The sequence below is a fragment of the Rhinolophus sinicus genome, chromosome 4 (assembly GCF_057876585.1).
Source record: "Rhinolophus sinicus isolate RSI-liver-muscle chromosome 4, RSI-T2T, whole genome shotgun sequence".
NCBI classification, from domain to species: Eukaryota; Metazoa; Chordata; class Mammalia; order Chiroptera; family Rhinolophidae; genus Rhinolophus; species Rhinolophus sinicus.
This window is the reverse complement of record NC_142504.1, coordinates 48,947,386-48,974,826: the sequence shown is the minus strand read 5'-3', so window position 1 is coordinate 48,974,826 and position 27,441 is coordinate 48,947,386. Positions and strand designations below refer to the sequence as shown.

General features: G+C 38.3%; 2 protein-coding genes and 1 pseudogene across 5 annotated transcripts in view; 2 read left to right on the top strand and 1 right to left on the bottom strand.

Annotated features, from left to right (window-relative positions):
* Positions 1-349: 349 nt before the first annotated feature.
* Positions 350-1,226, top strand: LOC109454591 (non-selective voltage-gated ion channel VDAC3 pseudogene; annotated as a pseudogene).
* Positions 1,227-6,504: 5,278 nt separating this feature from the next.
* Positions 6,505-17,842, top strand: EFCAB10 (EF-hand calcium binding domain 10). Of its 3 annotated transcripts, XM_074340596.2 has the most exons (5): positions 6,552-6,817; positions 13,443-13,607; positions 13,718-13,805; positions 15,154-15,197; positions 17,426-17,842. In XM_074340596.2, the coding sequence occupies exons 1-4, from the start codon at positions 6,712-6,714 to the stop codon at positions 15,188-15,190; spliced, it is 396 nt and encodes a 131-aa protein (XP_074196697.1). In that variant the 5' UTR covers positions 6,552-6,711; the 3' UTR covers positions 15,191-15,197; positions 17,426-17,842. The 3 variants fall into 3 exon arrangements, with proteins under 3 accessions (XP_074196698.1, XP_019600939.1, XP_074196697.1); XM_074340597.1 differs by lacking the exon at positions 13,443-13,607 and having other exon boundaries at positions 6,505-6,817; XM_019745380.3 differs by lacking the exon at positions 17,426-17,842 and having other exon boundaries at positions 6,551-6,817; positions 15,154-15,231.
* RINT1 (RAD50 interactor 1) overlaps positions 14,576-27,441 on the bottom strand; it is a 29,063-nt gene continuing 16,197 nt past the window's right edge. For both annotated transcript variants that reach the window (XM_019745378.3, XM_019745379.3), the window contains exons 10-15: positions 27,106-27,243; positions 25,098-25,297; positions 17,838-18,052; positions 16,855-17,035; positions 16,662-16,780; positions 14,576-15,545 (exon numbers count right to left, since the gene is read on the bottom strand). In XM_019745378.3, coding sequence (XP_019600937.3) covers positions 15,356-15,545; positions 16,662-16,780; positions 16,855-17,035; positions 17,838-18,052; positions 25,098-25,297; positions 27,106-27,243 — 1,043 coding nt within the window. In that variant the 3' untranslated portion in view covers positions 14,576-15,355. The remainder of the gene's footprint in view (positions 15,546-16,661; positions 16,781-16,854; positions 17,036-17,837; positions 18,053-25,097; positions 25,298-27,105; positions 27,244-27,441) is intronic.

The following is a 27,441-nucleotide window of genomic DNA, read 5'->3' as shown; positions in this document are numbered from 1 at the left end:
AGGGACTGCTTTAAGAAATAATAATATTAACAATAATAATAATAAGACAGTAACTATAATACATATCTACCAACAATTAGTTTCAATGAAAGCAGATTAAATGCTCTAATAAAAAGACAAAGGGTGGCTCAATGGATAAGAAAACAAGACCCTTACATATGCTGCCTACAAGAGACTCACTTCAGATCAAAAGACATGCATGGACTAAAAGTAAAGGGATGGAAAGAGATATTTCATGAAAATGGAAACAAAAAAAACCCAAAAAGCTGGAGTAGCAATACTTACCCTAAACAAAATAGACTTTAAAACAAAGGCTCTGGAAGAAGACCTTCAGCATTGCCTTGGCGGAGCAGAGACCGGCTCTCTGGGTGGCGATATGTGTAACACACTGACTTACTGTGACTTAGGAAAGGCCGCCAAGGTTGTCTTCAACAAAGGATATGGGTTTGGCATGGTCAAAATAGATCTGAGAACCAAGTTGTGTAGTGGAGTGGAATTTTCTACTTCTGGTCATGCTTACACTGATACAGGGAAAAAGCATCAGGCAACCTAGAGACCACATGTGAGGTCTGTAACTATGGATTTACCTTCTCCCAAAAATGGAACATAGACAATACTTTTGGAACAGAACTCTCAGCCAATAAGTTGGCTGAGGGTTGAAACTGACTCTTGATACCATATTTGCACCAAACACAGGAAAGAAGAGTGGGAAATTGAAGGCCTCCTATAAACGGAGTTGTTTCGGTCTTGGCAGTAATGTTGATATAGATTTCTCTGGACCAACCATCTATGGCTGGGCTATGTTAGCCTTTGAAGGTTGGCTTGCTGGTTATCAGATGAGTTTTGACACAGCCAAATCTAAACTGTCACTGAATAATTTCGCCCTGGGTTATAAGGCTGCAGACTTCCAGCTGCACACTCATGTGAACGATAGCACTGAATTTGGAGGGTCTATCTACCAGAAGGTTAACAAGAAGATTGAAACATCAATAAACCTTGCTTGAACAGCTGGCAGTAACAACACCCATTTTGGCATTGCTGCTAAATACAAGCTGGATTGTAGAACTTCTCTCTCTGCTAAAGTAAATAATGCCAGCCTGATTTGACTGGGTTATACTCAGGCCCTTCAACCGGGAGTCAAACTGACCCTATCATCTTTAGTCAATGGAAAGAATTTCAATGCAGGCACTCACAAGTTTGGGTTGGGATTTGAACTAGAAGCTTAATATCGTTTTGAATAAAGCATCAGATTTGTCCCTGAAGGTGAAGAGAAATGAACCCATTATGTTTTGGCCTCAAAATTCTTCTCTGAAATTTCAAAAGTGTGAACTTTTTATTCTTCCAAAGAATTGTAGTCCTCCCCACACTGAAGTTGCAAGTCCATCCTAAGGGAGGAGCTTGAAGGCATGCCTGGAAATTGTCATGGTTGTGCCACATTTCAGTTTCACAGTATTGTTTTTAATGTGTTCCTCAGCAACAGCGTAGTGTCATGTTATAAAGGAAATGACCCGATCCTCCAGTTTGTACATCACGTCCCGCATGTCCCACATCACTTTTTCATAACCTGTTAATATATTGGTCTCTGTGCTGTAATGGAATCTTTGGTTTTGCATCAGAGTAAAATAAAATAAACCCATCACATTTGAACATAAAAAAAAAGAAAAAAACAACCAAAGACTCTAACAAGAGACAAAGAAGAACCTAGTAATCCCACTTCTGGGTATTTATCCAAAGAAACTCAAAACGCTACTTCAAGGGGACATGCCTATCCATATGTTCAGTGCAGCATTATTTACAGTAGCCAAGATATGAAGGCAACCTGATGTTCCTAAATGGATGAATGGATAAAGAAGAAGTGGTACATATATACAATGGAATATTATTCAGCCATAAAAAATAATGAAATCTTGCCATCTGCAGCAACATGGATGAACCTAGAAGGTACTGTGCTGAGAGTCAGTCAGACAGAGGAAGACAAATGTCGTATGATTTCACTTATGAATGGAATCTAAAGAACAAAATAAACAAAACAGAAACAAACTCATAGATACGGAGACCGTTTTGATGTTGCCAATCGGTGGGGAAGTTGGGGGTGGGTGAAAAAGAGGAAGGGATTAAGAAGTATGAATTGGTTATTACAAAGAAGTCATGGGGATGTAGGGCATAGCATAAGGAATATAGTCAATAATATTGTAATAACTCTGTATGGTGTCAAATGGGTACTAGATTTATTGGGGTGATAATGGGAGTGGTTAGGGGTCAGGGTGAAAAAGGTGAAGGAATTAATACAAATTAGTAGTTACAAAATAGTCATGGGGATGTAAAGTAAAGCATAAAGAATATAATCAGTAATATGGTAATAACTATGTACACTGCCAGGTGGGTACTAGACTAGTCAGGGGGATCACTTCTTAAATTATATAAATGTCTAATCACTAGGCTATTCACCTGAAATTAATATAAAATAATATTGAATGTCAACTGTAATTGAAAAGGGGGGGAAAAGGTGAAGGGGAATAAGAGGTTCAAACTTCCAGGTATAAAACAAATAAGCCATAGGGATGTAATGTACAGCATAATAATATTGTGATAGTGTGGTACGGTGTCAGATGGTTGCTGGACTTACGGTGATCACTTCTTGGGTATATAAATGTTGAATAACTATGGTGTACACCTGAAACTAATATAATACTGTATGTTAGCTATATTTTAATAAAAATCTTATAAAATTAAAAAAGATATAATAGCAAACACTTATATGGCACTTAATACATACTCAACATCATTTTTTAAAGAGTTTTACATATATTAACTTGTTCAGTCCTCAAGACATCCCTTGTAAGGTGGATATATATAATCCATAGGGAAACTGAGACAGAGAATTTAGGCATTTTGCCCAAGATCACATATTTATTAATGGTCAGTGGTAAAGCTGACTTTTAAAGTGAAGCAGTCTGACTCCAGAGGCCACTACAGTATACTTCCTCACCATATAGTATTTTCTCAAGAAAAAAAAAAATGTGCCGTATATTTTTTCCCCTCCTTTTTAACAGCAACCAAAACTCCAGCTAAGGCATCTCTGATTTGTCCCTGGTTGACAGAAAATAGAAAGAGGGAATCAACTCACAGTTTGTTCTGGCCACTCGTGTCCCCCCACTGTCCCTTTTATACCTCTCCGCCCCACAAATACACACACTGACCCTGAGCTATAACGTCAAGGATGACAGGTAGATTGACAAGTCTGTCTGACAGCAAAGCCCAGGCTCTTTATGCGGTCCACAAACAGAGTGACTAAGTGATAGGTTGACCTGGGACTTTCCCAGTTTTATCACTGAAAGTTTCATGGCACGGGACACAACCTCCCCCTCCCCACAATCCTGGACAAAACAGGGCAGTTGGTCACTCTATGCTTTAGAAATACCCGGGATGCTCTTAAAAAGTTATGATGCCTGAGATAGCCCCTGTAATGCAGGATCTCAGCTCCCGCTCCCTGAACAAGAACGCAGGACATGGTGAGGCCAAAAAGGAACACCCATGGAGCCATAGATAGGAGAGTCATACCACTATATTCTCGCTGGTGGCTGGTCGATACAGAAAAGCAAACCTCTGCCAGTACCCCAACAAGGGGTCTTCCTGCACCCCAGTCTTCCAGTCTTGCTGGCAGCTGGCTGGGTGAGACTCAGGAAGTAGGATCCACACGATCCTCAATCCGCCATCCACGCTTGCTAACCACACTTGCTAGCCGCAATCCACAGTCCACTTCTCTGCCAACCCCCTAGCGTAGCCATGGCAGTTATATTAGTGGCTAATGGCTAACCGGTCTCAGGGCCATCTAACAACCGAGCCAGCACCTTCCCACGTGAGGCCGAGAGCCTGGAAACTGCTCTCTGGGACTCTGTCCCTACAGTCCCCTACTCTACACCCCTGCCCCCAGAGCAATTATATCAGACTCGCTGGTGGCTGAAGGGCCAGACACTGTATTTTTAAAATTCCAGTGTGTGTCCTGGGTTGAGATGCGCTGTGGTACTGTAATACCAAGCACAAGCTGGGGGCTCCTACACTCCTGGGACTTCTGCTCAATATTTCCCAGATACTCAGCCCTCACAGCTTGTCATAATGCAAGATCTCAGTCCTGCTGTCCACTAGAACCACCTGTGAAGCCCTTAATAACTACCACTTCGGAAATGTAAAATGGTGCAACCATTTTGGAAAACAGTTTGTCAGTTTCTTAAAAAGTTAAACATACACCTACCATGTGATCCAGTCATCCCCCTTCTAGGTATTTACCCAAATGAAATGAAATCATATGTCCACACAAAGATCTGTACAAAAATGCAGCTGTATTTGTAAAATCTCCAAACTGAAAACAACCCAAATGTCCATCAATGGGTGAATGGATAAACAAATTGTAGTCTATCCATACCATGGAATCTTATTCAGCAAAAAGAGGAATGAAATATTGATACATGCAACAATATGGATGAATCTCAAACAAATAATTATTGAGTGAAACACACCAGACCAAAAAAACCCAAAAACACTGCTATATGGTTCCATTTACATTAAATTCTAGAAAATGTAAACTAATCTATAATTACAGATAGCAGGTCAGTTGTTTGCCTGGCTATTGTGGGGGTGGGAGGGCCAGGTTAAGGAGGGGTGAGAGGAAGGAACTAGAAAGGGACACAGGGGATCTTTTACACGTGATAGATAAATTCCTCATCTTGAATGCAGAGATGATTTCATGGATATATACATACATCAAAACTTATCAAAGCGTATACATCAAATAGTACACTTTATTAAGTGCTAATTATACCTCAATAAAGCTGTTCCAAACAACAACAATAGAACTACCAATAGTCAGGCCCCATCCCAAGAGATTCAATTTCATGAACCTGGAATGGGGCCCACGCCGCAGTACTTTTTAAAGGACCCCAGGTGGTTCTCACCTGCAGTCCTGATTGAGAACCACTGCATTAATGCCTTCCACCTGGTTACTCTCCCAAAACACTCAAAGGATTAGTAATAATAAGGAGACGGAGGACAAGGAGTGGAAGAAAAAGGAAGTTGTTTTAGGATGATGATGTTCGTGACGATTATTAATGAAGCCCAAATTGGCTTAAGAGATGGCCTTGGCAGAGAATAGCTGACTCCACTAGATGGCATCTGGACACTTCTGTTCAGCATGATTTCTAGAGGAACTGGAGATTTGGGGTTATAGCTGCCTGAGGTATGTCGGGAAAAGGAGTGTTGAGCAGACAAATGCACCCAAAGTAGTTGGAAGTACTAAACAATCAGCAACTAGGTAAGACGTCAGCAGGGTCCAATGTGCTCTCCTCTGCCTCATCAAATTAGATTGTTGTAATTTCAGTGTCTTTTGAAGTTCAAAGAGCAGAGATATTTATTCAGGGACTGAGTAACTGCTGGTGAGTGAGTAAAAGATGTTCCCAAGAAGACCGAATGTCTTGAGCTTAGAGCACTGCGCAGAAATCACTGTCCAGTGCATCAACAGTCTTCTTTCCCTCCATTAAAGGACGTTCCTTACATTTTTTGCTTTGCTTTTCCCAGGCCATTCTGGCTTGGGGCCAAAGGACACTGTGACTAGCCGCCTCTGTTTGCTACCGTGTGACTCAGGTTCTCCTCTTCTGCGTTATCTTCTCTGCAGGGGTCTGTCATATGGGAGACCCTGCTCACTGCACCATTTGTCGTGCAGGGCGTCCGGTGGGGGTCTCTGCTCCCGCTCCCCATACAAGAATGCAGGATATGGTGAGGCCAAAAAGGAACACCCACGGAGCCATAGGTAGGGGAGTCATACCACTACGGTCTCACTGGAGGCTGGGTTCACTGGACGTGCGACCTGTTGTCCGTTTTGTCTGCAACCCACCGACGACTCTCTTTCACTCTCCTCCACTCTCTGTAGCCGCAGCAGTTATATTAGTGGCCAATGGCTCAATGGCTACAGCTGACAGCTAATCAGCCACAGCTGATGGCCATCTACTACCCGAGCCAGCACCCCTCCACGTGAGGCCGAGAGCCTATAAACTACTTTCTGGGGCTCTGCCCCCACAGGGTCCCTCTCCGTTTTAGTCCCCCTGCCATTGTCTGGCCTCTGCTGTACTGAGCCAGTCACTTTCCTAAGTGATCACACATTTTTGGTCAAACCTGAAGCGTCAAGCATTTACGGGGTTATGATTTGGAGGGTGGGTTGCACATAATTTAGGCTTTGATGTTTGAGCTTCACTGTACCTCTATCAGGGACGCACAATCTGGTAGAGAAAACAGGCTACCTTTCTGCCCCACTGCCAGCGCTGAGCTGCAGACTGCTCATACCAAAGGACTCTCCAGAATTACACAAGTTCCTTCAATTATTAGTTCATCCTGTGTTATCAGCACGTGAGGTCTCATTCATTGGATCAACAAGTACTGAGGTAAGTGCTAGAGACAGAAACACAAAAAAACAATCAGGCCCAGCCCTCAGCTCGGATGGGGAACGTGGCCGTCAGCCCACAAGGGGCTCCGCACCAGCCTCCCTCAGGCCTCCGCGTGTGCCCGCCCACACCCCCTAGGCTTGCAGCCGCCGTGAAGTGTACAACACGATGCCCAGGTCACAGCGGGGACAGGAGCGCCACGTGACCACGCCGACGGAAGAGGCAGGACCAAACAGCGGCGCCGCTGCCTGGTCGCTTAGCAACGGCCCAACGCGAAGCGATGGCCACAAGCAGCAGGGAGCAGGAGGCCAGGAATTACTTGGAAAAACATCGGATTATGGAGTTGCTGAACTATCTCACTAGCAATCTGCTCTTTTCCCAGCCAGGTAAGGGGCTTGGCTACCACTTGGCTTTCTGTCCCACCTGTCTCCCCACACTGAACGGTTCTTCAGAAATTCCCTGTACAGCCATCCCTCCACGCCGGCGCCCCAGTGGCTCCCGCATCCAGATACCCCACCTCCACCTTCACACGCACAGTCTCCTCCTTTTCTGCTACTTGAGCCTTTCTGCTGCCAATTAGCTCTGTGGCCTTCAATTAAACAAGTATTTGTTGAACGGCCTCTTTGTGCCTGCCACTAGCTACATAGATGCGGCGGGACTCAGGTAGGTGGAGGGCTCGTATTAGTGGGGGAGGCGCTCCTGGATCCTGCAGCCTGGCTCCTGGGTCCACCCTTAGTACAATGTGACTTAGCAAAGAGGGCGCTGCGAGGCCATGCGCATGTTACTGGCTGACCAGCGCCAGAGCTGGAAGGAAGAGGTGAGGACCAAGGAGACCTGGTTGCAGGGCCCTCTCAAGACCTCCTGTCTGCACGGGCAGCTCCCCAAATTCCAGGACGGAGACGTCACCCTGTACCACCAGTCCCATGCCATCCTGCGCCACCTGCGCTGCTCCCTCATGCTGTATGGGAAGGACCAGCAGGGGGCGGCCCTGATGGACTGGTGAATGAAGGAGTGGGGGAGCTCTGAAAAGTGTGCTTCCAGCGGTAAATATTTTGAGAGGTCACATGTGTGAAAATGGCTTTTCCTATACTCAAGCACGGTGATTACTAGGGTGGGTACAATTCGGGGTTGGAAAATGTGTCCTCAGAACTTTGAGGTCTTAAGGCCTTGTCTTCTAACGGTCTAGCGTTGCTGGACGTATGATACCTTGATATCATCAGATTTTTGATATATGTATGAGGCATGTTTTTTCTTTATAGAAGTTTTTAGGATTGTCTTTTTATCTTATCCCTGGTGTTCGAAATGTTTGTATGCCTTGAAGTGGCTTTTGTTTTTGGGTTTTGTTTTGTTTTTATTCCCCCTAATTCATTGTGCCACGTACTTTGTGGTCTTTTAAAATTTGTATGCTTTTTTCTGTTTGCTGCTCTCTTCCTGGCCTTTTTCTCTCAAGCTCTTCATTATGACAGCCAATTTAATGTCTAGAAGATTCTTTCTTTCCTTCAACACAAAAATCTTTGAACTCATCTGGCAAAAATAGAATTCTCCTGTAGAAGGCATGGTGGGAGGGGAGAGAATCAAAGCAGATGAAGACAAATTCTCTTAGCTGCAGGGACAAGGAAAGGAAGTCTGGGAACAGTCACACATTAATAACATAGTCCCCATCACATAAATTATTTAAATAATTATCAATGGAAAAATTGAGATGCTGTTACCACCTGTAACAATGTGAACTCCTTGAAGCAGCTCCACAAACTCCAAAGTAGAGGAGGGGAAACCACAGGTGAAGAAACACTGAGCTAAGATAAAAAGGTGGGAAAGCTAAGGAAGGGTTTGGCTGGCATCCGAGTACATAGTCAGTGCTGCTCCAAGTTTCCTGCCAGAGTCCTGATGGCAGAAGAAAGGGGACTTGTACCTTTAGTGTCTGAGATCTGAGCCACGTACTACATAGCAAGTTTCTTTTAAGTCATTTGTTTTAGCCTAAAAATGTATAGTTTTCTTCTTCTACAGATATATCCATTTCTTCATGTAAATGTTTCATCTTACTCGCCAGAGTATAATTAATTCTCAGGAAGAAACACTATCGTAAATCATAAAGCCCCTGGCATTATGACACGTATCCCAGTTTGAAAACCTTCGATTGCAAGGGTGTTATGGAAAATAAGACTAGGCAGCTTTGTTGGATTATTACTGTTGAGGGAACAGGGCCACAATCCCACCTCCTTGATTCCAAAATTCTGAAAACCAACAGATTTTCATACTCATTTAACAGCAAAGCCTGACATAATCTGACGTCATTTGGTAGGAAAACCTGATCTCACCTACGGTGTTTGGGGAAACATAGCCCCTGGCTCAACAGCTACTTCCCAGGGATAATTCTGTGCTGTAAAAAGAGGGAGTATAAATTTTTAGGGGATGACTTTGATAAAATTAGTGTGGTTTTTGTTTTTTCGTTTTTTTAACGAGGCAATTATAACCCAAATGAGAGATACTGCTGCGGGGAGTGGTAGGTAAGATAAATTTGAGAGCTCTTGAGGAGAAAGACTCCCTAGAGACTGCCATGACTGACCAGATTTGGGGTTTGCAGATGCTTCCCATATTTGATTTGGTAGAGTGAGGTAAAATCTACAGGTTTTAGAAGCATGTTGCCTGGATTCGTACTAGCTGTGTGGTCTTGGGCAAGTGACTGTTGTGAGGAGTAAATGAAGTAATCCATAGGACATGCTTAGCACAGTGCCAGGCACACAGTAAGGGCTCAGTAAATATTATCTATTGTTACTAAGATGTGGAATTTGAGGTTTGTTTCCCTCAAAGAACTGACTGTCATTGTCAGCAGACATTTACATAACTTAGGTACTTAGTAACATTTGGATCTCCCTTCATGTTTTAAAAAGTTTGTATCTTACAATGGAATTCTATTCGGCGGTAAGAAAAGATGATATAGGAACATTTGTGACAACATGGATGGCTCTTGAGAGTATGATGCTAAGTGAATTAAGTCAGACAGAAAAAGCAGAGAACCATGTGATTTCACTGATATGTGGTATATAAACCAAAAACAACAAAAGAACAAGACAAACAAATGAGAAACAAAAACTCGTAAGACACAGACAATAGTTTAGTGGTTACCAGAGGGTAAGGGAGGTCGGGAGTGGGAGATGAGAGTAAGGGGGATCAAATATATGGTGATGGAAGGAGAACTGACTCTGGGTGGTGAACACACAATGGGATTTATAGATGATGTAATACAGAATTGTACACCTGAAATCTATGTAATTTTACTAACAATTGTCACCCAAATAAATTTTTTTTAAAAGTTTGTATCTTTATTATATATATTTCTGTTGTGTTTTCAAGACATTTTTAGAGGCAGGTGGAGTATAAATTATAGACTCCAAACATAAACATAGCATCTCATGTAGTCTAAAGGATATACAGTAATAAACCATCAAAGTAACACACCAAGTTCCTACTTATTGCCTTAAAAGAAATGTAGTGAGGGGCCAGCCCAGTGGCTCAGGTGGTTGGAGCTCCGTGCTTCTAATTCCGAAGGCTGCCGGTTCGATTCCCACATGGGCTCTCAACCACAAGTTTGTCGGTTCAACTCCTCGAGTCCTACAAGGGATGGTGGGCTCTGCCCCCTGCAACTAAGATTGAACACGGCACCTTGAGTTGAGCTGCCTCCTGGATGGCTCATTTGGTTGAAGCGCGGGCTCTCAACCACAAAGTTGCCAGTTCGATTCCTCGAATCCCGCAAGGGATGGTGGGCAGTGCCCCCTGCAACTAGCAACGGCAACTGGACCTCTGAGCTGCGCCCTCCACAACTAAGACAGAAAGGAGAACAACTTGAAGTTGAATGGCACCCTCCACAACTAAGATTGAAAGGACAACAACTTGACTTGGAAAAAAAAAACGTCCTGGAAGTACACACTGTTCCCCAACAAAGTCCTGTTCCCCTTCCCCAATAAAATCTTTTTTAAAAAAAGAAAAAATGTAGTGAGTTGAAATTCAAACTTGGCCTTTTTTCTCTTTCTGAATTTGATGTATAGTTCAGGGAGAACCAACAGAACACTACATACATGATGTATTGCCTTTAGTAACCTATTTGTTGCTATAGTCTATCAAAATTTATATGAAAGGGCACTAAGATTTAAAAATATAATCTATCACAAAGTGTTCACAAGTCATGAAATTTATGAGACAACAAGAAATTTGAATACTGCCTGGCTATTTGAGGATATTACGAATTATTTTAGAAGTATGAATGGTATTGTGATAATGGTATTGTAGTCATGTGAAAAAGAAAAAGGAGTCCCCTGTTCAACAAATGGTGTTAGGAAAACTAAAGAACCACAAACAGAAAAATGAATTTGGACCCCTCCCCAAAATTAACTCAAAATGCATCAAAGACTTAAAACCTGATACAAGTCCTAGAAGAAAACATAGGGAAGAAGCTCCTTGACATTGGTCTCAACAATGATTTTTTGGATATGACAGCAAAAGCACAAACAACAAAAGCAAAAATCAACAAGTGGGACTATATCAAACTAAAAGCTCCTGCACCGTAAAAGAAACAATCAACAAAATTAAAAGGCAACGTACAGAATGGGAGAAAATATTTGCAAACAGATAAGGGGATAATATCCAAAAAAATAAATAAAACAAAAAAAACCTCATACAACTCAATAACAACAACAAAATCGCAAACAATCCAATTAAAAAATGGACAGAGGAACTAAACAGACATTTTTCCAAAGAAGATATCCAAATGCCAGCAGGTACATGAAAAGATTACTAATCATCAGGGAAATGCAAATCAAAACCACAATATCACCTTACACCTATTAGAATGGCTATTATAAAAAAGACAAGCGAGAGTGGCCGGTTGGCTCAGTTGGTTGGACCACGGTGCTAGTAATACCAAGGTTGCCGGTTCGATACCCACATGGGCCACTGTGACCTGCGGCCCCCCCCCCTTAAAAACACACATGCGCGCACTCACACACACTAAAAGACAAGCGACAAGTGCTGTCAAGGATGTGGGGGAAAGGGAACCCTTGTGCACTGTTGGTGGAAATATAAATTGGTGCATCCACTGTAGAAAACAGTATGGGGGTTCCTCCAAAAAATTAAATAGAACTATATGATCCAGCAATCTCACTTCCGGGCATTTATCCAAAGGAAATGAAAACAGGATATTGAGGAGAAATGCACTCCTGTGTTCATCGCAGCATTATTCACAATAGCCAAGTAACGGAAACAGCCTGTCTGTCAATGGATGAATAGATAAAGAAAACGTGGTATAAAAAAAAGTGGTATAAAAATAGAATTGAATGTTATTCAGCCATGAGGAAGAAGGAAATCCTGCCATATGACAACAATATGATGGATCCTGAGGACATTATGCTAAGTAAGATATGTCAGACAGAGAAAGATATACTGCATGATGTCACTTGTATGTGGAATCTAAAAAAGTCACACTTGTTTAAAAAACAAGAGGATAGAATAGTAGGAGATGGATGGTAGGAGGTGGGGGAATAGGAGATGTTATTTAAGGGTACAAACTCGCAAATGGTAGATAAATAAGTACTGGAGATCTAATACACAGTATAATGATTAGAGACAACAGTACCATATTACAAATATCAAACTTAGTAAGGGACCAGATCTTAATTATTCTCACCACAAAAAAGGAAATGATAATTTGAAGTGATAAAAGTGTTAGCTAATGCTACAATGGCAATCATATTGCAATATATAAATGTATCAAGTAAACGTGTTAGTTATATTAGTATCTCAATTTTTTAAAAAAGGAGTCCTTATCTGTTAAAGATATACACTCAAATATTTATTAATGAAATAGGATTGCTGGGATTTACCTCAGTATAATGCAGGAAGAGGGGAACCAAATGAGATTATGGTGAAATAAGACTGGCCACAAATTCTAACAGTTGAAGTTGATGAGTTCATTATACTTTTCTACTTTTATATACTGTGTTTCCCTGAAAATAAGACCGGCTCTTATATTAAGGTTTGCTTCAAAATACACATTAGCACTTATGTTTAAGGGATGTCATCCTGAAAAATCATGCTAGGGCTTATTTTCCGGTTAGGTCTTATTTTTGGGGAAACACGGTCTGTATGAAATTCTCAATGACAACAAATTTTTAAAAAGAACTATCTACATAATTACATACATGTGTGCACATATGTGTATGTATATATGTCAAGCCTAGGATTGAAATAAAATGGTGGAGCAGTAGGTGTGGCTTTTGTCATCTGAGCTGTTCTGCTCCACCTTTACCTGCATTATTTCTGGAAAGTGGACTGGTCTTGATTTTTTTATTTTGCACATTGCTTAAAGATAGCTTACCGTGTTTCCCCGAAAATAAGACATAGCCAGACCATCAGCTCTAATGCATCTTTTGGAGCAAAAATTACTATAAGACCCAGTCTAATATTATATTATATTTATTATATTATTATATTAGACCTGGTCTTATAGTAAAATAAGACAGGGTCTTATATTAATTTTTTGCTCCAAAAGACACATTAGAGCTGATTGTCCGGGGTAGGTCTTATTTTCGGGGAAACGCGGTACTTATCCAAAATACATGTACTGCTTTTGTTAGAAATGAATTTATGCTTCCTAGTTGGAAGACTGTATTAATCTAAGAGTCTCTGTTTTTATTTTTTTGTCCTTTCTTTTAACTGGCCACCTTCTTTCCTGAATCATGCCATTCCAATTTTGTTGGTTTTCAACTGTCTGCAAATTAGAATCACCTGAAGAGCTTTTTTAAACAATGTACAGTCTCTGGACTTTTTTATTCAGTCATCTGGGGTAGAGCACAGATTACTCATATATAATTAAGTTTTCAATGTCTTGCCTTTTCCAGAAGCAAGGCCCATATCCCTGGTGTCTAGAATAGGTATTTAATAATTGTTAAATGACTGTGTCCATTTGTCACATATTTTAACTTCATATCAGAAAGAATTGGAACTATTCTTTTACAGATAAGCCAAGAGAGTATTTAATATCTCTATTGGAACGACTGAGACTTGCCAAAATAACAGGCGTGGCTTTTCCTTTCTTTATGGACCAGTCTAACATTGTGGCTATGTTTGAGATGATGGACTCCTCGAATAAAGGCACCATATCTTTTGTGCAGTATAAAAAAGGTCGGTGTCTGATACAAATTGAGGTAATAGTTCAGTCATTCCACAACTTCCTCTAGCTGAAAATAATTCTTTTTGTATATTTTCCTTTCTTCTCATTCTGACTTTTACAGCCCTAAATACCCTGGGTCTGTATGCTGCAGATGAAGTTTTAAAAGATGACGGACGTGGAATAACTTTGGATAAATTCAAGCAGGAAGTGTAAGTTCATTTTCTAATGAGTAGTATGGCATGATTTTGAACAATTAATACAGTTCATGACAGTGGTTCCTGGGGCGGCCAGTTAGCTCAGTGGGTTAGAGCGTGGTGCTAAGAACACCAAGGTTGCTGGTTCGATCTGCACCTGGGCCACTGTGAGCTGCGCCCTCCTTAAAAAAAGAAAAAAGAAAATAAGACAGAGGTTCCTACCTTTTGATAGAAACATTTTGTTTCCTTGAAACTTTCAGCTGAGTAGAAAGTGAGGACAAGGAGGGCTGACAGTAAAAGTCCCTACGCCTGGGGGGAGGGAGAGGAAGTCACTGGAATCAGGAAGTTCCAGAGGCAGCTTCATTCTTTTCTCAATGGGAAACCTCAGCAGTTCTCAAAGAATGAGGTAGAAAAGCCCCAGTCTGCTAGAACTAACAGAAAAGCTTTGAGCTCAATATACCAGTTGGAAAATCTCTGTATAAAATGTAGAGTAACAGAATTTCTCTCCAAATATTTCCTCAAAATTATCACAAAGTAAATGTTTAACAATAGTATAGGTTGCATGCCAGACTGACAGTTTTAGATTTGAGGTATTACAGCATGAAAAGTACTGACTAAATGCTAAATCAGAAAAAAAAAAAAAACTGCAATAAACATTTTTGTATAGCTACAGAATCATCAGTCTTTAATAATTTATAAACTCCACAAAATAGTTAATAATAAATACAGAGGACCACTGTAATAAAATTTGATAGTTATAGAAAAGACTAATTAATCTAACTCAATTTCTTTAAAAGTTTTACTCACTGAGGATTTATTAATCAAGAAATCATTAACATAGTCCAAGGCCAAGGAAAAGTTAGAAAAGAAAGTTTAAGATTCCCATCTCATCATCATGTTACATAATTAAACAAAAAATGTTTCATTCTATTCCCTCCCCCAGAGAAGACTGCAGCACAGTGCTGTGGCCTGAAATGTTTCATCCAAAAGGAAATGTTACAGTCACGTGGAATGCAACTAGGAAATTTTAAATGGAAGGACATTTGTGGAAAATGAGAGCAGCCCTATTTTAGTCACTATCTCATAATGTGTTTTCTTATGGGAAATACAGTGAATTTCCAAACTAGATACAGGAACTTCAGTTATAAACATGCATTCTAAAGTGATTTTTTAAAAATTTATTTTCTGTGTTTCATTAACCACAATATTCTCCCTTAATTAACAAAGGAAATTGAAAGTTGGTTATAATTTATTATCTGTGCTCTTGTATTTTATTCAACAGATACATTCAGCATTTGTATTTGTAAATGGAATTACTCTTGAGTTTTCATGGCTTCTGAGTTTTCTGTTTTTGTTTTCTTAGGGACAAAAGGACTAAGGAAATATGGTCAGCATTTTAACAACACCGTAAGTCCAAGATAATAAATGATTCTATAAAGTTTTCAGTTGTCCAGTTTCATTAATTTGGAACGTCAACATATAACTTAATCCAATTGGCTTCCTCTTTGTTCAAAAAAAAAAACCATTCCAAAATGAAAAAAAAGATGCATTTTGTTGTCCTCAAATTAAGCAGTGTTAGGCCAGTTTGTCCTCAAATTAAGCAGAATCTCAACATCTTGTTGAGCCAGTTTGTAAATCCCAATTTCATTTAATGCTGCTGAGGCCGGAGGCTGCCCGGAAGCAGTCAGCAGGACATCTTTCAGGAGTAGGGCAGAACCAATGTTCAAATTCAGAACAATGCAGGCTTCTTTCACACTGTTTAAAAAATAAAACAGGAGGGCAATGAGATCTCCATTATCTTTATCATTCATATTATCCTATAGCAATCTCATTTTGAGAAAATAAACAGCTGCCCTCCACTGCTAGCTCATATGCCCTATATAAAAATTATGTATGGATTTATTATTTGGTTCTTTTACCATGTTAGGACTATGTATGTGTACAGTTTATATTTCATTAGATTTACTCTAAGGTCCTAGGATCACCTTTTCAATATGTATCCATTACTTCCCAAAATATATTAGGTTGGTGCAAAAGTAATTGCGGTTTAAAAGGTTAAAAACAATTGCAAAAACCGCAATTACTTTTGCACCAACCTAATAATATTTGATATTAATATTCTATTAAATGTAAATAAGACTTTAGGTAAAGTAGGATATGAGAAGAGAAAATTAAGGGATGAAATGAAAGCAGTAAAAAGGTAAAATACTGAAAAAAGAAAATAGATATCTTACTGAAATGAGCAAAAATAACCTTTCATTTTATAAATTTAAAAGGAATACTTTATAATCTCAGAAATACCTACGTAATTTAAATTTTACATCAACAATGTCTAAAAATACTTAGGTACTAAACATTTTTACTTATGTTTATTGAATATGGCAAAACTGTACTTGCTTTCATTTTCTATTTATTTCCCCAGTAATAAGCAAATAGGAGCATTAAACTAAATGCTAGAAAATAAAGCCCAACATATAATTTATATCCAGTTCTGGTAGTTTTTGGGGTCATGGGTCACATCTTATTTTGGTACACAATATTTAAAATTTTTAATTGATGCTATATATATATTTAACAGCACTGGACCCCTAAAGTTGTTAAAAAGGAATTAACCTCCTCTAATGATCGATACATCAAAACCAATTTTGGGGCAGCCGGTTAGCTCAGTTGGTTAGAGCACAGGGCTCTTAACAACAAGGTTGCCGGTTAGATCCCTGCATGGGCCACTGAGCTGCACTCTCCACAACTAGATTGAAACAACTACTTGATTTAGAGCTGATGGGTCCTGGAAAAACACACTTACAATAAATTTAAAAGTTTTTTTTAAAATGGTAAAAAAAAAAAAAATCAATTGTTAAATACTGAGCATACTGTTTAAAATAATTTTCTGGTCTCTTGCAATAGCGGGAGAACAAGGGGAAAAGGTTCCGCGTCATATCAAACTGCAACTGAGCCGCTCCTCCCTCATTGAAGTGATTCGCGAGAATGATCTGAAACAGAGAATAGTTCGTGTAACAGCTGCCTTTATCATCACAGCCCCAAAATACAGTCTACTCTTACTTACTTCTTGGTAGATGTATATATCCAACTTCTCTACAAGCATTTGCCAGAAAATTTTAAATAAGGAGAAGCAAAGCTGCTGCTCCAACTGCAGTAATCGGTCTCTCAACGTAAGCAGGAAGGGGCAAGCTGAGCTAGAGAGGGACATGACGGCCTGCGCAGACTGAGATGGCAGGGACAGCCACCTGGGGAAACAAAGAGCACCACCTGCAGCACATTCATTTTAACCATAAAATATGTCATTGCTTTGTATTTTTAACAATTAGCCAATCATTTTAAATTTGGGGGAGTGCACTGTCCTGGGGCATTTGGGGTAAGAAAACATGTACGACCAACATTAGAAAATCTCAGAAAATAAATATACTTATAATCATACTTTAGTTCTCAATTAAATACTCTGTATTTAATAAAGATGACAGATTAAATTTTTTTAAATCCCCCAATTTTAATGACTTACTGAAATAATTATAAAAGTTAAATGTAAAATGTATTAGCATTTAAGACATGAGCTAATTTTATGCTCTAAGTTTCAGCAAAACAGGGACTTATAATAACACTTCCAAACTGTGTGACAGTTGTGCTAGGACAAAAAGACACTGCCTGCCGTCAAGGAGCTCAGCCTGGTGGAAGTAACAGAGACGTCCATGGAGAGTTACAGCAGGAGAATAAAGTGGACGATGCCAGCACGCAGAGGGCTGCAGGAGCACCTTACTTCGTAAAATGGGTGACAGGCTAGGCCATTCAACCCACATCAAACACCAGGTCTTTCTATTTCCAGACACATCTGAAGGTTAAATGATGATCAATTTATTCTGATTAAGAATGAATATATTTTAGAAAGATTTCCATCAGAAAAAGTTAAAACTTTGGAGTGTAAAAGGCCAAACTGTGTTTGTTATACAGACACCTTGGAAATCTGACTGCATATATCATCTTTTAACTTTTATCGAACTGGAGTTGACTTATAAGAAAATATAGATGACCTACCTTTCTTTTCTGTACAATTTTGCAGCATCTTTAACTTCTCTAAAAACATGGTCTACTTGACGCGTCAACATGTCGTGCTTTAAGCGCTCTAACAGGTTAATCATGTCATCAAACACAGAGCTCTCCATAGATGCTAGTTGTCCCAGCTGTAATTTACTGACAGTGTTATTCTCTGCAAAGACCTCCAGTGCTGCCTGCTGAAGTTGTAGAAAGAACTGAAAGAAAAATATGTTAACACGTTTAAGATACTTTTTTAACAGCTTGAAATACACTCATATACAATTCACTCGTGTATACAGTTCAGTGGCTTTTATTATATTCCGAGTTGTGCATCTCTCACCAGTCAATTTTAGAACTTTTTCATTACCCCCAAAAGAAAACTCCACACTCAGCCCTCATCCCCCATCCCCTCCCCACTCTCCCCAACCCTAGGCAATCACTAAACTAATTTCTGTCTCTACAGGTTTGCCTATTCTGGACATTTCATATAAATGGAATCATTCTTTGTGACTAGCTTCTTTCACTTAGTATGTTTTCAAGGTTCATCCATGTTGTAACATGTATTTGCACTTCATTTTTTGTTGCCAAACAGTATTCCATTATATGGGTTGTTTCCACTTTTTATCTATTGTGAACATTTGTTTACGAGTTTTTGTATGGACATTTTCACTTCTCTTAGGGTATATACCTAGGAGTGGAATTGCTGGATCATATGGTAATTCTATATTTAACCATTTGAGGAACTGCCAGACTATTTTCCACAGCAACCGCACCATCTTATTTTTCCATAAACCATGCGTGAGGATTCAAAATTCTCCACATCTGTGATAACTGTTATGTCGTTTTTATTATAGCCATCCTGGTTTGTATGAAGTGGTATGTCATTGTGGTTTCGATTTGCATTTCCCTGGTGGCTACCATACTTCCTTAAGTACTCATTTTTTCTAGACACAGATGGAAAGTCGGAATAAACCTAGCAGATGTAAGAGTTAAGAGAATTAAAATGTCATTTTTACAGAGGTATTTTAGGTAGAATTAGTATTGTTCTTTCTGCCCTACAGGAAAAAATGTTGTGGATATTAGCAAAAGATTAAAAGAGCCTAAATGTCCACTAATAGGGGACTAGGGATGGCTACACCTAGTGATTGTTCAGGGATGGACATGTGAGAGGCCACCTTGGTATTTCTGCCGAAACTCTCAGGGAACAGGCGTTGTCCTTGTGAGACTGCTGATGAGCCACTCAGGCCTGGAGCCACCTATGGCCACACTTACCAGAACATGTCTGAGAATGAAGCCAGAAAACAACTTTAGAGCAGCTATGCCTAATCCTTGGAGTTACAAACTCCTCACTGAGGACTGTGATATTGGTTTGTGTCACCGACAATTGAAAAATTCCTAATTCTCAATGGCTGGATATGTCAGGCTTGGCACAATCTGGCAATGGACAGACAGCTACTAATGGAGAAACCTGAATGAATGGAACGTGAACTCTTGTCTACTTTTCCTTTTCCTTTTTCTAGGTAATACGAGATTTAATGATTTTTATTTAAAGCATTCATGGGCTGAAGGACTATGAAGATGATTGAAGGACTTCTGATATTAAACAGAATTTGTACTCTAATCATATACTAGGACACAGAATTCATTCAGGATTTGAAGAGTCAACTCAAATTTGGTTATTTCTGTGTTGACAGAAAGACAGTTAATTCAGCATCAGATAATAAATTTTCAGCATCAGGTAATTTTCTAAGCATAGGGATGATGGCCAATTCATCTTTGTCTAAGGCTGGGAGTAAAGTAGTTCAATGTTCCACAAATATTTCATTGAAGATCTCTCCCTGAATGAGTTTCTTATTAGATCATCTGGCACAGAATCAAGAAAGACAATTTGTTTCATACTACTGAAAAAGCTTAGCAGAAAATGGAGCACTGTGGGGGCTGAGTGAATAAAGTACTTACTAAAACTAGGAACATGAGACATAAAAGCACACAATGAGTAAATGTATTCTGATTAGATGACTTTATAAAGATAAATGCATTGATCATTACACTCTACATTGTATTCATGTTGAAATAATTATTTTGAAATAATTATTTGAAATATTTATCTTGAAATTATTTGAAGTAATTATCTTGAAATAATTATTTGAAATAATTATCCAATATTTTGTCTTATTTTCCTTGCGCAGAATATTATGCACATGGATTTCAGCTAACATTATTGTAGAAATAAAGGGCTTTAAATAATTATTTTCACAGCCAAAGAGTTCAGATTAGAATAAACTATGGTTGTTTATCAGATGTTTATTGTTTTTATCTGTTATTAGTATATTTATTGCTGTTTCCTATTTATTTTTGTTTATTACCCTATATTTAAGATATACCTTTTTCTTTTACAGCAAAGGAATACACTTTCTTGTATATTATACTTTAGCAGTACATCATAATTTTTTCTTCTGTACAGATTATATAATGTATTAGCAGTATACTACAATTTTTTGTCATAAATTAAGATACAATTTTTTTCTAGATGTTGCCCCTAACCCAATAAATATTTTCAAATGTCTGTGTTTGTATTTCATTTCTGCTTGTATTTTTTTGCTTGCATTAAGATTTAACAATGTATAGAAATTTCAAATTAACTGACCTTGTCCATCATTGTGACTCATCTGAGCACTCAAAAATTGTTTCCTTAGTTTATTGTGAACTTATCACCAATCCTCAGTTAATCAATCTTTCTAATTATTTAACTGTAATTTTGCAATCCTCACCTTACCAATTCAATTTAAAAGTAGTACTTTCAAGTCTTTAGTTAAAATTATAGTTGCTTTTTTTCATCTTGCTGAAAACCTGAACACAGATATTATTTTAGTTCTATTTTTTTATTTTTTGGCTAAAATTTGAAACATTTTCCCTTATTGTTCTTTTTTTGTTCCCCAAAGATAAAAAGCTTGATTTATTTATTCCCCCACTTCATTTTTTGATTTCCTCTTTAATCCATTGGTTATTTAGTAGCATATTTAGTCTCCACATATTTGTGTTTTTTTCCAGTTTTCTTCCTGTAGCTGATTTCTAGTTTCATGCTACTATGGTCAGAAAAGATGCTTGATATGATTTCAATCTTGAATTTATTGAGGTTTGTTTTGTGGACTAATATGTGATCTATTTTGGAGAATGTTCCATGTGTACTTGAAAAAAAAATGTGTGTACTCTGCAGTTATTGGATGAACTGTTCTATAAATGCCAATGAAGTCAATCTGGTCTAATGTGACATGTAAGGCCATTGTTTTCTTATTAACTTTCTGTCTGGATGATCTATCCATTGGTGTGAGTGGCGTATTACAATCCCCTACTATTATTGTATTACTATAGATTTCTCTCTTATGTGCACTAACAACTGCTTTATATACTTAGGTACTCCTGTGTTGGGTTTGTAGATATTTACGATTGTTATATCCTCGTACTGACCCCTTCATAATTATGTAATGTCCTTTTTTTAAACATTTTTTGTTTTAAAGTCTATTTTGTCTGATATAAGTGCTGCTACCCCAGTTTTCTTTTCATTTCTATTTACATGGAATATCTTTTTCCATTCCTTCACTTTTAGTTTGTCTTTTGATTTGAACTGGGTCATGTTTTTTAATCCATTCAGCCACCTTGTCATTTTATTGGAGTATTTAATCCATTTACACTTAAAGTAAGTATTGATAAGTATGTACTTCTTGCCATTTTGTTCATTGTTTTTGGATGTTTTTATAGTTGTCCTCTGTTCTTTTCCTCTTGATCTCTTCCCCTGTGGTTTGCTGTTTTTTAGTGTTTTGTTTGGGTTCCTTTCTCTTTATTCTCTGTACAAGTATATCTTGTGTAGGCTTTTGGTTTGTGGTTATCATAAGGTTTATGCATATCATTCTATATCTGTAGCAGTCTATTTTAAGCTGATAGGCATTTAAGTTCAAATACGGGGTGTGATCAAACAATATGGTGAATGTTTAAATTTAAAAAAATTTATTAAAGACACATTGCCATTAACCCCCCTCAAAATACTCCCCCTTGCTTTGAACACACACACTTATCTCATTGTTCTTGCCACTTTCTGAAGCAGTTCTGGAAGTCCTCTTTTGTGAGTGTCTTTAGTTGCGCTGTCGTGGCTGCCTCAATGTCCTGAATTGATTCAAAATATTTGTCTTTCATGGTCATTTTTACTTTAGGGAAGAGCCAGAAGTCTCACAGTGCCAGATATGGTGAATAAGGTAGATGAGGACACACTGTAATGTTTTTATTGGACAGAAATTGCTGTACCAGAAACAATGTGTAACATGGAGCTTTTCTGTTGTGATCAAGAAATACAGTGACTGCTGCTGCCAAGTGCTATCCAACGGGATCTTCAATACGGGAAGTGGTGCATCAATCCTTAGTAACAGTATGTGACAAATTTCAACTTGTTCGGTGCAGGCAGTAGGGTGTGAGCTATGGTTGTGAGAAGGTGCGTTTTAAAATGTGCCATAAAGGAGCAGCTGCTGGCTCCACTGGTTAGAGCAAGAGCTCTGAACAGGGTTGCTGGTTCGATTCCTACATGGGCCACTGTGAGCTGTGCCCTCCTTAAAAAAAAAGAAAGTGTTGTAAATCATCATCCATTATGACAATGCTCCGTGTCACACATCGCTTCTGGTATATGGCAATTTCTGTCAAGTAAAAACATTACAGTGTGTCCTTCTGGCTCTTCCCCCAAAGTCAAAATGATTCAGGACATCGAGGCCGCCACGACAGTGCAACTAAAAACACCCATGAAAGAGGACTTGCAGAACTGCTTCAGAAAGTGGTAAGAACAATGGGATAAGTGTATTTGAAGCGAGGGGGAGTATTTTGAGGGGGATTAATAGCAATGTACTTTTACTATAATGTTTTTTAAACATTCACTGTATTTTTTTATCATACCTCGTATATTCTATAAGGACTAATTTTTACTCTCCCCTCCACACTTTGTTATTGATGTCATGTTTTAGATATTTTTGTGTTATGTCCTAACTACTTATTATAGTTTAAGTCTGATACGTTTTTCTTTTGACCTTTGTAGTAGCTTTTTAAAGTGTCTGATATATTGTATTTATTACATTTTCAGCTTTACCTGTGAGATTTATTTTTCCTGTCTCATCCTTTCATATTTCTGGCTATGGCCTTTCCTTTTCTGCTTAAAGAAGACCCTTTAACATTTCTTGTAAAGCTGGTTTAATGGTGATGAACTCCTTTAGTTTTTGCTTATCCAGGAAATTCTTTATCTCTCCTTCAATTCTGAATGATAACCTTGCTGGATGAATTATTCTAGCTTGTACTCCCTTCTAGTCTGTAAAGTTGCTGCTGAGAAATCAGCTGATAGCCTTATTCCCTTTGTATGTAATTCGTTGTTCTTTCTTCTCGTGTCCTTCATGATTGTCTCTTTAACTTTTGCCATTTTAATTGCAATATATCTTGATGTGGGTGTCTTTGGGTTCATCTTGTTTGGAACTCTGTGCCTCCTGAACCTGGATGTCGTTTCCTTTCCCAGATTAGGAAAGCTTTTAGCCATTATTTCTTTTTATTAATATCTTCTTTCTTTCTTTTTTTAAATAAATTTTATTGGGGAATATTGGGGAATAATGTGCTTCTCCAGGGTCCATCAGCTCCAAGTCGTTGTCCTTCAGTCTAGTTGTGGAGGGCACAGCTTAGCTCCAAGTCCAGTTGCCGTTTTCAATCTTTAGTTGCAGGGGGCGCAGCCCACCATCCCATGTGGGAATTGAACCAGCAACTTTGTTGTTGAGAGCTCACACTCTAACCAACTGAGCCATCCGGCTGCCCCTCAGCCATTATTTCTTTAAATGAAGTTTCTGTTCCTTTCTCTCTTCTACTTCCGGTCTCCCTACAATGCAATGGTTTAAGTATAGTTGTTTTCACTTACTTTCTGTCTATTTTCATTTTATGATACAATTATATAATACTTTACATTTATAATGTATCTTCATATTCATTATCCTCAGTATAGTTTTTTCACCATTTAATACATATTTCACTGTTTTATGGTCATCTTAATTCTCTGTTAACTCTTCTGTCATGAATCCTACTTCGTGGGACATGCTGGTGAAAACCCAAGCTGATTTTTGTATCCACACAGATGTAGAACAGTGATTCCTAACCCATGGGCACACTGTCCAAAAAGGAGGTCCCAGAGGCCCTCTGACATCGTTTTAATATCTAAAACAGCTAAAGGAACTAATCTATGTATGTTATGATTATAAAGGTTAATTACATTTCTTCTTGTGGCTGGAAGTACATAGTGGAAAATCTGGTTACCAAAGCCTTTATAGCCAATATATTATTTGGATTAATAAAAAGAGTATAAATAAATTACTACTTAATAATTACATTTAGGCAGACCGAATCTGTCAACACATGGAATCTGCATGGAGACTAGAAGGATAAGTAAGATTCTTGGAGGTAAAAGGCCTTACAGTACTTGTTAACTAGACCCAAGGTTTTGATTTTTGGATTTATTTAAAATACACCTCCCAATACTATAAATTAGTTAACTTTTTTTGGATGTAACAATAGTATTGTGGTTATGTTTTTCCAAAGAGTTCTTATCTTTTAGAGATATGTAGAAATATTTACCAAGAAAGATGATATCTGAGATTTGTCTTAAAATAATCAAGCACGGGGGTGGAGGAGAGGTTTAAAATGAAACAAAATTGGTATAAGAAGCTGGGTGATAGGCACATGGGGATTCATTTTATTATTCTATTTGCTCTTGTATATGTATGAAAATAAACAAAATATTAAATAATTTTTTAACAAAATTAAAAGTTAAAAAATTGTTTTTGTGACTTCATAATTTGTCACATTTTGAAGCCATTCAACGAGTATCAAGTATTATTTTATTTTTCCTGGATTTTATTGATTTTGACACCATTATTCAATCTTACCTTTTTCTGAGATGGTAATTACCATACATGAATATTTCCTAAGTATAAAGTCTAAAGAGACAAAAGGTGCATTCTATAAACAATGATTTCATGAAATGTTGGCTTTCTTTTCCAGTGATTAAAATATCAGGATTATTTAATTATTTGAGACTTGACTGAGAAAAATACGTACTTTAATCACACCTAAGTTTGGCCTAATTTTTTTCCTGCCTAACATGTGTTTTTACTTGCTATAGATTCCATATTTCAAAGGTAAAATTGTTCAAACTATTAATCTATTATTTAACATAAAAGCACATGAACTTACAACATTGTCAGCCCAGTCTGCTAGTACTGTTGAGATATAGTTCACGGCATTAAGAATTGCGCAGTATCGAAAGCCAAGGGAAGCTCTAGTCTCTTCCTTCATCACCTGAGTTAGTCGTATCCTAAAATCATCTACTAAGTCCTTCTGTAACTCCAGGAACTGCAGCTTTCGGGAAGCTGTGGGAAGATTTTTATACCTGTCTGTGGAGAAAGTTAACAAAACATATGAAGGTTTTTGATACTGTCCATGATGTAGTTTGAGGTTTTTCCCTATTGACACGCTTTGGTGCCTTTGTCAAGAATCAGTTGACCATTCAAGTATGGATCTATCTCTAAACTTTCTAAAGATGTGGGTTTCACAAGTATATGTATTTGTCAAAACTCACTGAACTGTATATGTAACATCTAGGCATTTCACTGTATATAAACCATGCCTCAATTTTTTAAAAACATGTATGAGATAATTTTATGTAAATATCCCTCTATTTCTTCAACAAATAAATGACATTTTTTAAAAAGGAGGGAGGAACTAGGATAGGTTAAAAGACATACATATTAATAATTTACATAGTGGATGGGGGGAGGGGGGTTCACACAGTGTGAGGGATATAAATGATAAACGTCTAAGTTTTGCTTTGTCTTGTGCACCTGAAACTAATTAAAAAATAAATAAATAAATTTGGAGAAAAAAAAAATTAAAAAAAAAATAATTTACAGGTGAAATGGTAAGATGTCTGAAATATTCTTTAAAATACCTCCAGGAAAAAAAGTTCAGGAAAAAAATATATAATAGAAAAGTGGTAATTGTTTTGAATCTTAGTAGCAGATATCTGATGGTTCGTTATAGTATGCTACTTTTATGTATGTTTGAAAATTTCCCTGATAAGACTTTTAAAAGACATGAGTTTTTCTAAATTTATTTTGTTTTAGTATTTTTCATGTTTCTCTTACGGTTAAAAATATGGAATTATTTACTGACTAGGCTGGAATGACACTTCTTTAGGTTACATATACAGGCCCAAGAAATGGACAAGATATTAGAGGACAGTGGCACTGAGGGCTCAGTGACACCTGGAGAACCAATGTGGATGGCTACAGGCCAACCAGGCTAGAGGCTGCTGGGCCACCCTCCAGCCAGAACATTCTTACACAATAACAAGAGTGCCTCCAATCCTTAAAGTTGCTTTATTTTACTCTTCTGCAATCTTTAATATACCAAAGTAATGTATTTTGATATTTAAAATTTAGGTCAATCACCATTTACTGAAGACCCAAGCTAAATGGCAAAAGAATGAATTCAGGTAATAAAATTATATTCTTATTTGTTTTTATATAACCATTCAAGAATTTTGCCCCTCATTTTAAGATCTTAAATTATTAAAAATCTGAAAACAGGCTGGCCTGGTGGCTCAGGTGGTTGGAGTGCTGTGCTGCTAAAGCCACTGAGGTTGCCAGTTCGATTCCCACACGGGCCAGTGAGCTGCGCCCTCTACAGCTAAGATTGTGAACAATAGCTCTCCCTGGAGCTGGGCTGCGGTGGGCTGCTGTGGGCTGTGGTGTGCTGCTACAAGTTACCGTGTGCAGTCAGTAGACAGGGTGCGTGGCCGTGGACTGCTGTGTGCTGCCCCTGTCATGAGTGGCCGGCGGCTGGTGAGAGCTGCCATGACCTGCTGTGAGCAGCCGACCGATGACTGGTGACCAACTGCCTCAGCAGGGGGGGAGCGCAAGGCTCATAACACCAGCATGGGCCAGGGAGCTGTGTCCTACACAACTAGGCTGAGAAACAACAGCTTGAACCGGAGTGGGAGGTGGGGAGGTGGAAGAAAGGGGGGAAAAAACAATCTGAAACCTAGAATATTGCACTACAGTTCTGCCAAAATAGAAACTGAATTTGCAGATCTTATAATAACCACTATGTAATATTAATTTTGTTCAACTACTTTAAAAAGTACCATGCGAAGAATCAGTACCCTTAAAACAAAGTTGTATCTTAAAAGACTTCCACTTACCAGTTATAACTAATAGTAGTGTCATAAAAGTTTCTGCACAGTCTGGAACTTTCATGTCATCCACATCAGTGATATCCTTATACTGGGATATCCAGGCAGCTTCTGATGAAAGCATTGAGTCCATTTTTTGAAGAGCAACTGATGCAAAAAAAAAAGGATTATGTCAATTAAGTAGTTATAGTCATTCCTAATTTTTCAACTCACAATTTTTTAGGAATGATGACTTTCCTATAAAAAAATAAATCCACTACCTCCTACTAGTTGCACTATATTTAACATGCTTTATTTTAGGGTTAAACAAGATACTTCTCCCCACCAACCATACCCCAAAATCTT

What these genes read in the sequence shown, in the direction of transcription:
- EFCAB10 (XM_074340596.2), top strand. Translation starts at nt 6,712, where the DNA reads ATGGCCACAAGCAGCAGGGAGCAGGAGGCCAGGAATTACTTGGAAAAA. An exon ending in TCTGCTCTTTTCCCAGCCAG is followed by an intron (nt 6,818 to 13,442) that starts GTAAGGGGCTTG and finishes ATTCTTTTACAG; the next exon opens with ATAAGCCAAGAGAGTATTTA. An exon ending in TTTTGTGCAGTATAAAAAAG is followed by an intron (nt 13,608 to 13,717) that starts GTCGGTGTCTGA and finishes TGACTTTTACAG; the next exon opens with CCCTAAATACCCTGGGTCTG.